At 43.0% G+C, this 8,587-nt stretch overlaps 1 protein-coding gene across 2 annotated transcripts; it reads right to left on the bottom strand.

The window, feature by feature from the left end:
* Positions 1–645: 645 nt before the first annotated feature.
* Positions 646–6,771, bottom strand: LOC139160242 (zinc finger protein 436-like). 2 transcript variants are annotated; one of them, XM_070737919.1, is made up of 3 exons: positions 5,605–6,771; positions 3,969–4,095; positions 646–2,351 (listed from the first exon to the last, which is right to left on the bottom strand). In XM_070737919.1, exons 1-3 carry the CDS (start codon positions 6,433–6,435, stop codon positions 1,222–1,224), a joined length of 2,088 nt encoding a protein of 695 aa, XP_070594020.1. In that variant the 5' UTR covers positions 6,436–6,771; the 3' UTR covers positions 646–1,221. The 2 variants fall into 2 exon arrangements, with proteins under 2 accessions (XP_070594020.1, XP_070594021.1); XM_070737920.1 differs by having other exon boundaries at positions 6,612–6,771.
* Positions 6,772–8,587: the final 1,816 nt, after the last annotated feature.

Raw genomic sequence — 8,587 nt, 5'->3', positions numbered from 1 at the left:
AAACAAAAATTATGCAGCTGACCCAGGATCAATGCCTGAAACGGCTCTTAATTTTCTTGAAAAACAAAAATCTGGCATCTCTGGATTTCTGACTTCTTTCATCATCCATGGACTATCCAAAAGCGCATTCCTTATTCCCGTATCTGGATTCTTCTGGAACTTGTCTATTGTCTACTCTCTAACCTTTTGGCCATCTCAACCCAAATGAACCAATACCACACTCCATTCTCTTGGTTAAGCAGATCCCATTTCCCTGCATAAGAACAAACCTCTATCAAGAACATCCAAGGTTAAAGCACCAAAATCAAGTGTACCTGGTGCACTGGGACTCATTAAATCAATACTCCACATAATAATAGGAGAGTCCAACGTTTCTGTAAATGCTAGAGGGCTATGGGTGACTTCAGAGGAATTAAAGAAGCAGCTATATAAAAGTACCCAAGCGATAATAGTTTTAGGCTGGAAGGATGCAAGAAAATGGACAATACAAAATTGGTATCGGTACATGGTAGAACACGTTCAATTTGAAATCATGGAAATTAAAATGAATCTGATCAATGAAAATAAAGTGGAAAAACTGATGGGAAGATGGGATAGGGTCAGAGGTTTTATGGCCAGTAGAATTCGAGACCGAGCCACAAAGAATAAATTAGAATCACTCTATATTTTGTAAATATGTTGATGTTCCTGGTTTTAAAATATTATAAATTAGCACACCCTAATTTGGTGGAGGGATTGAATGGTTGAGGTTGGGTGGTGGGAGCACATATCACTGTGCACTGTTTTTGTGTTGTGTGCATTTGTTAATTGATTATAAAAATCAATTAAAAAAATTATAAATGCTGGAAAAAAAATCCAAATATTTCTGGGTGCAGGTAATATCTCCCCAAATTAGTGAGGCAGAAACTAAACACTAGGATATGTACAGTATCAACTAAATGTGAAATAAAGTCATCCACGTGGACTTTAAATCGGGATTCTCATCGCCAATGGTTGTGGTTATCATTGGTCTTCTTGACAGATCTTCTTTCCTATGCTGGTGACAGCCATACGTCTCCACCAAGACTTTTCTGGGAGCTTCCCACTGTCCTAGACATTTCCTAAAACCTTCTTCTCTCCCACTGTGTTCATAGCATCGGGTCCTGTTGCAAGCGCTGAACAAGAACTGGTTTCTCAACAACCTCATCGGCAATGGCCTTCTCTAGCAGGGGTTCCCATCTGTTAAATACCGGAGAAGCCTTCACACTTCACTTCCACTAAATGTTCCTTAGGGGAATCCTTAACATGGCACCTTTGATGCTTGAGCAGGTTGGCTCGGCTAGTGAACCCCTTCCCGCAGCTGGAGCACCGGAAGGCCTTGGTCCCAAAGTGGGTCCGCTGATGGACGAGGACTTCCAGGGTGGTGCTGAAGCTGCGCCCACATTCGCTGCACTTGTAGGGCCTCTTGCCTAGGTGTCTGCGCTGATGTTTGAAGAGCTGGGAGGTCTGGCTAAAGTGCTCAGGGCAATCCGGACACTTGTAGGGTTTCTCTCCCGTGTGGATCCGCTGATGCCTTTCTAAGTGGGAGCTCCAGGCAAAGCTCTTGGAGCAATACCGGCATTTGTGGTTCTTCTCCATGGCGTGTCCCCGCTGATGAGCCAGGAAAGCAGAGCTGTCCCCAAAGCATTTGTCGCAATCCCCACATTTATAGGGCCGGGTGTGAGAGTGAGTCTTGTTGTGATGAAGGAGGTGGACCTTCTGGGCGAACTTCTCCCCGCAAATGGGGCAGGGGAACGGGCGCTCCCCAGTGTGCACCCGACGGTGGCGCTCCAGATGGGAGGCCCACACGAAACCTTTCCCGCATTCCTCACAAAGGTGGGTGCGCTCGCGGTTGTGTCCCCGCTGGTGCCGCATTAGTGTCTGCTGACTTCGATAGACCTTGCCACAGTCCTCGCAGCTCAGGTGGGTCTTCTTGTGTTCCTCCAGCTCTGAGATCTGAGCAAAGCTTCTCCAGCAGGCGGGGCAGTTGTAAGGGCGCTCGCCCATGTGGTTACGCCGGTGCTTGGCCAAGTGGGCACTCTGGCTGTACGACTCTCCGCATTCGGGGCACTTGAAAGGCCTCTCTCCCGTATGGACCCTCCGGTGCCTCTCCAGGTGGGAAGCCCAGATGAAGCACTTCCCACACTCTGAGCACTTATGGGGCTTCTCTGCGGTATGGCTCTTCTGATGGTTCTCCAGGGCTGAGCTCTGGACGAAGAGTTTCCCACACTTGGGGCACCTGTGCTCTAGGTGGGAGCTCTGCAATTCTTCATGTTCTTCTTCGTCATCGTTGTCATCATCATCGTGGTTACTGTTGTTTAGCAGTTGATTAGCTGCTGAGACAAAGGCAAAAAATTAAACTCCTGGCCAACACCCATCCTATCTTATTCCAATTCTTTTAATTTGGTGTTTCAACACTGAAATATCAAAATTCCTAGCAAATGTCAAAAGTATCACTTCATTGTTTTAAATGAAGTGTTTCTCTTATTTGTTTTTATGTTTCTTTATAAGCAACTTCACTACTTCTGAAAAGAATGCATAGACCTAAAAGTTAACGTCACAATATTTAAAATAAGGCTATAGAAGACTTTTATTTCTCCACCCACGCAACAACCTCTTGAAATTTGCGAAAGCAAAATAATTTACTTTTGCTTACTGTGGACTGATTTCATAGTGCTTTAGGAGCAGCAACAGAAAAGGAAAAAGCCCTATATAAATATTTTAAATAAACAAACTAAATAAATTTGACAAATGTATTCACAGCCTTCCTCAACCTAGTGCACTTCACAGGTGTCAGACTGTTTCAATAAATCAATCAAAATGTTAAATATGGTAATTTTATAAAAGCTTTGCATTCTAAGCATATTAATTATTTTTCCTATGGGTAGAATTTCTTTATTATTTTATTTTATTAAATTTGTACACCACCATAAGTTATCCTCAGTTATTCTGGATGGTTATACTTGCTCTTTGTATGCCACCAAATAATATTTCACCTCACTTTTTTATATTCTGCTGTGTAAAGGTAATCCTCAACTTATAACTGTAATAGAGCCTGTCCATTATGGTTCTTCAAGTCATGACAGTCATAAAACAAGTCAACTCACATGAGTGACTAGATTATATGTCCAGTCATTAGCAAATTTTGCAATTAGAAAGCAGCCACCACAGTAATTAATTGAAGCAATTGTTTGCTGTGGGCTGATTTGAAAATAAATGCTGGGTTTTGGCAAAAATGTTATAAAATGTGGTCATATGACCATGAAATGCTGCAAATGTGGGCTGGTTGCTGAGTGCTTGAAATATAGTCATGTGACTATGGGGGTTGGAATTACTGTTAGGACTAGGTCATAAATACCTCTGGGGAGGTCTGTTATAACTCAGCACCAGTCAAAAATCAGGAATACTTGTAGCCTGCCATTAATCCAAGAAGCTCAAGACAGCATGCAAAGATTTGCAAAACCACCAGCTAATTAAAACATTTTTGGATAAACTCCGATAATATCTTTTTACATCAGAATTTAGCATAGTAAAGTAAATTAATCTGAGCCTTTCAAATCCAGCCTTTGGTTGAATCCAATTACTGGACCCTTGTAAGCTCTTTTGTCTACACTGAGAACTGCAACAAAGACAAATTCCTTATGTGTCCAATCACACTTGGCCAATAAATAATTCTATTCTATTCTATTCTATTCTAGTGTCGTACCTCATGATTCTTGACAAATGTATATTTTCCTATATGTATACTGAGAGCATATGCAACAAAGACAAATTCCTTATGTGTCCAATCACACTTGGCCAATAAATAATTCTATTCTATTCTGTTCTGTTTCTATTCTATGGGAATTGTAGACCAAACATCTAAAAAGTACCAAGTTGCCTCTAAAAAGTAAATTGCCTTTTTTAAACTTCAGAAGACCTCCATTTTAGGATTACCTCAGAATTCTTACCCAGGCAGGCTACATTATCGTAATTTTGGTGCAAGACATTCCAATAAAGGTTTTTTTCTTTATGGTCGAGCAGAGTCCATTCTTCCTCAGTGAAATGAATAGATACATCTTCAAAGGTTATCATATCCTAAAATAATCAGAGGGGTTCATTTATTGACTGCAAAGACTTTGAGGTGGAATTAGTGATCAAAGATCAGCACTATCCTCAATTTCTTTGATTACCAAGGTCAAGTCCAATTTTATTCCCAATTTCTAAAATAAGTATGTATAAGCAATAAGCAATGATTATTGGATGGCTAGATGTGAAATGTACCCTGACAATAACAAACCAATGACAAATTATCAATATGAAAAGTAAAAATTTCATATTCCCCAAATTGATTTTGCTGCCATTTAGACAATTATCCACTTAACTGATGTAACTCACACATAAAACTCTTTTCTCCAGCCTCTGGTTTTATTTCAATTTTTTCCCCACAATTGGCAAATGGTTTGGATGGCTCAAAGAAAGGATTTAACCATTTATGGATTATAAATCCAGCAACACATATTAATTATAACAGCTAAATGGATTCTCTAAATCTGCACTTCTGAAATCTGGGTAAATTACCCAAAATGGATCAAAATAGTTTTTCTTTGGATAATGACACATAAACCCATCACTACAACAATGGGTAGTAAGCCAATTACTACAATTGGGATATTTAAATTACCTTTGCCATGTGTACTAAAATACTGTATATTCATAAATTTCCAAAAGGATTCGTATTAAGATGAAAATTGATGCAATTCCTAATGGAAATTTGTTGAAATGACATAAAATCCTTCAATAATATTGTTTCGTAATACAGGTAGTCATTGAGTTATGACTATTCTTTCAGTGACCATTTCCCCCAGATATGCTGCCCAAAAAATAAAAGAAACACTCAAAGAACACAATATAATTCCAAGTAAATCAAACTTCTGTGAAATCAAACTGTCCACTTAGGAAGCAACATTGATTGCCAAAAAAGTTCACATGATGTTGTGCACATTCAACTTTGTGCAGAACAAAGTATTCGATGAGAATATTTCATTCATTCAGATCTAGGATGTGTTCTTTGAGTGTTCTCTTTATTTTTTGAGCAGTGTATATGGGCCTTTGAGAGCAATAAAAGAAGCAGGATAAAAATTTTTCTTTGAAATATATGCATTCTAAACCAGCTTTCACTCTCCCCAATTTCTAAATGAAGAACTCATACAGAATTTGCTGGCAAACTTGGAGAGGGGCGGCATACAAATCCAATCAACCAATCAATCGATCAATCAATCAATCAATCAATCTGGCTATTTTAAATGATAGAGGAGTCATCCCTTGCTTTGCTGGGTAGCTTACTCTGGGTAAAGCCTTTCCCCCCCTTAAGCTTCAGACCTCAAATAAAGTCCCTGTAATCACCAGATCCCTTCCCTCCTTTTCAAAATACTGTACTTCCTTATGGATGTTCTAAATGTAAGTACAACTGCCTGCAACGCTGCCTGTGAATTCAGGAGCACTCAGGGCATGACCAGAACTTCCAGCCTGTTTAAATATCAACTACATTGACAGCTTTACATTCCAAATATAAGATCATTCCAATACATCCCCATTTCCCAGCACCTGAGTGGGCTTGGCAGGTTCCTGCTTATGATAGGCCATAGCCAGCCGAATGGCCTCTTTGCTGCTGCCTGGCTCCTGGGTTTTCAGCCACATCTGCAGGTCCACTGGAAGCACACTGAGAAATTGCTCCAGGATGACCATGTCCACAATCTGATCCTTGCTGTATTCCTGAGGACAGAGCCACTGCACAGCTGTGCTACTCAGCCTGGACAGAATCTCCTGCAGAGTTTCTCCAGGCAGGAGGGTGGATAGGCGGAATCGCTGTCGACCAGCTTCCCGAATAGCCTGGATTGAAGGCGAGTTCAGAGCATATTTCTCCTTACACAGAGAAGGGTTTGGCAGATACGTTCTGTCCATAGAGATGTTGGTGAACTCATGAAAGCCAGGAGATGTTAAAGCAGATGGTATCATTGGCTCTTTGATAGTTGTATCAACAGCAGTGAAGGGTTCCTGTAAATTGGATGAATGTTGGTGGGTTGTTGTCAAACATGCTCTCAAACGCTGTATTGTCTGACTTGGATGGTTGGTACGAACTTCTGACAATGCATTACAAGTTCCTGTATTCATTGCAGCAACTGCAATGGTGATGTTTTTCATGCCATATGGCATTTGGTCAGCCTCTGTTGGCATCCCAGTGGGAGGATGAAGGTGTGGCAAAGACTTTATAACTTGGTTATGGCTTGTGTGAGCCCTTCCCGTACAACAGTATTTGTGGTATTCAGCACACTTCCAAAATGTTTTGTCCCCGCTTGCACGCACTTTCTTATACAGATATCCTTTGTAAAGCAGCTGATCCTTACCTTTGTCATCCTTGATATATTGCAAGGACATTTTCACACCGTGTCTATGTCGATTAATAGAGAAAATGGCTTTTACAACAAGGCAAAAGCTAAAAACAGAAGAAACCGGGCATGCAATGAAAGAAATCCCTTGCTGTAATGACGTGCACAGATGGCTCTTCCGGAGAGAAAAATTCAAATGAGAGGGAAGATTTTTTGAGTATTTACCGAAGAATGCAAGGCTTCCTTCTGGTCCGCTCGGGCTTTCCCGTATTCCTCCTCAGATGCGAACATCAATCATGCTGCTCCCATTTTCCCCCAGGTCCTAATTAAGGTTGACAGCCGAATCAGATCTGTAAGTTGGCACCTGGCTCCTTGCAGAGCACAAAATACCGTGATTAACTGAACAACCGGAGATGCCATGCTTGGCCACGCCCCCTCCCATTTTAAAGGCATCACGGCGGAAGTCCCATCCTGTGGGTGTTGCCTATCCAGCCGAGGATAGACTGTATAGGAGCGACTGGAAGTAACCCTGCGCTTGAAGAAAAATGTGGCAGGATTAAGAGCCTCCTTGTGGGGATACACTTTGTATACATTTTTCTTTTAACAGATCCTTGGAACTTCATGCTTTTAATTTTTGGGAAGGATTATATTCTTGGATTGTGACATAAACCTGTTTAGAATCGCCTAGTGGCCAAACCCAAAACGAATTGATTTAGTGACTGGTTAGTAAACCATACTTTTGTACAAAATCATTCAATTTGTGGTTTATTAAATGCATCTGAATTAAACCAGTAGCGATTAATGCAATATGTAAAAAAACTTTCTAGCGCCTTTCCTTTGAATCTTTACAGCAGTGTTTCTCAACCTTTTTTGAGCCGCGGCACATTATTCATGTTTTCAAAATTCTGGGGAACACTGAACGGGGGCGGGGGGGGCGGGGGGGGCTAAAGAAAAGTTTGGACAAAAAAAATATCTCTTCCTCCATTTCACTCTATTTCTCCCTCCCTCTTTCTCTCTCTTCCTTCCTTCCCTTCTTTCTCTCCATCCCTCTTTCTTTCTTCCTCTCTTTTTTGCTCTCTTTCTCTCTCCCTCCTTCCCTCCCTCTATGTCTTTCCCTCTCCCTCCTTCCCCCCTTTCTTTCTCTCTGTCTTTCTTTCTTTCCCTCTTTCTCTTGCTTTCTTTCTCTCTCATTCTCTCTCCCCTCCTTTTTCTCTCTCGTTCACCACGCCAGCAACAGAGAGAAAAAGAAAGAGCGAGAGAGAGCCGGAGAGAGAGTGGAGTGCGCAGCAGCCATCAGCCTCCTCGCCCTCCCAGACGTCCCCAGCGCCTGGCATCACGCCGCCTCCCGTTAGCCCGGCCGACTTTTCCCTGCTGCCGTTTTCTCTTCCTGGTGCAAAGCCATACAGTCCCGGACTCCCGGATCGCTCGCTTCTCCGGCCAGCGCGGCGCTTTCCTGGGCAGATGGCTTTGCTGACCGGAGAAGCGAGCGATCGGGGAGTCCGGGACTGTGTGGCTTTGCGCCATGAAGAGAAAACGGCAGCAGGGAAAAGTCGGCCGTTTTCTCTTCACGGCGCAAAGCCACACAGTCCCGGACTCCCGGATTGCTTGCCCCAAGGCAGGAGGCGGCGGCGGAGGAGAGTGGGCGGATCGCACCCAAAGGCAGGAGGCGGCGGTGGCGGCGGAGGAGAGTGGGCGGATCGGGCGGGCAATGGCGCAGGGCGGAGAAGCCAGGGGCGCGTTTGGCCGGAGACACCATGGGGAGGCAGGGGCAGCCGCGGCTCCCTTTACTCCTACTGCCGCACCTCCCTGCCCCTGCCTCCTTTTTCCCGCCTTCCTTCTTTGGGGCCCAGCAGGAGAACGCCGGATACGGCGGTCCAGCACCGGCAGCGCCCTGCCCAGCTGGAGCTTCCTAGGACGGCACACCGGTTGGGAAACGCTGCTTTACAGGATCCTGAAGTTTAAATTGGAGAGTGCCTGAGATGCTCATTAAAAAAACCCCACACACCTTACTTTGAATTGTAATAGTGTCAGAGAAGATTCACAAGAATAGCCAAGAAAATAGAGAGAAATGAAATCTATCTAAAATACTCAAAGCTTTAATAAATTTATTATATGAAGACTTAGCTTTTTGAAGTTTTAATAGGGGGAAAGCAAAAAGGAGACAGGTCATCCTGAAAAAGATTGCATATATGGTTGGCGAA

The sequence above is a fragment of the Erythrolamprus reginae genome, chromosome 2 (assembly GCF_031021105.1).
Source record: "Erythrolamprus reginae isolate rEryReg1 chromosome 2, rEryReg1.hap1, whole genome shotgun sequence".
NCBI classification, from domain to species: Eukaryota; Metazoa; Chordata; class Lepidosauria; order Squamata; family Dipsadidae; genus Erythrolamprus; species Erythrolamprus reginae.
Note: the sequence above shows the minus strand (reverse complement) of the source record. Positions and strands in the feature narration are given on the sequence as shown.

Bases quoted from the DNA above. Each gene is read 5' to 3' on its own strand.
- LOC139160242 (XM_070737919.1), bottom strand. From the start codon at position 6,435: ATGTCCTTGCAATATATCAAGGATGACAAAGGTAAGGATCAGCTGCTT. The intron at 4,096-5,604 runs GTGCTGGGAAAT...TGATTATTTTAG, and splicing joins AACCTGCCAAGCCCACTCAG to GATATGATAACCTTTGAAGA. The intron at 2,352-3,968 runs GTAAGAATTCTG...TTGTCTCAGCAG, and splicing joins CGATAATGTAGCCTGCCTGG to CTAATCAACTGCTAAACAAC.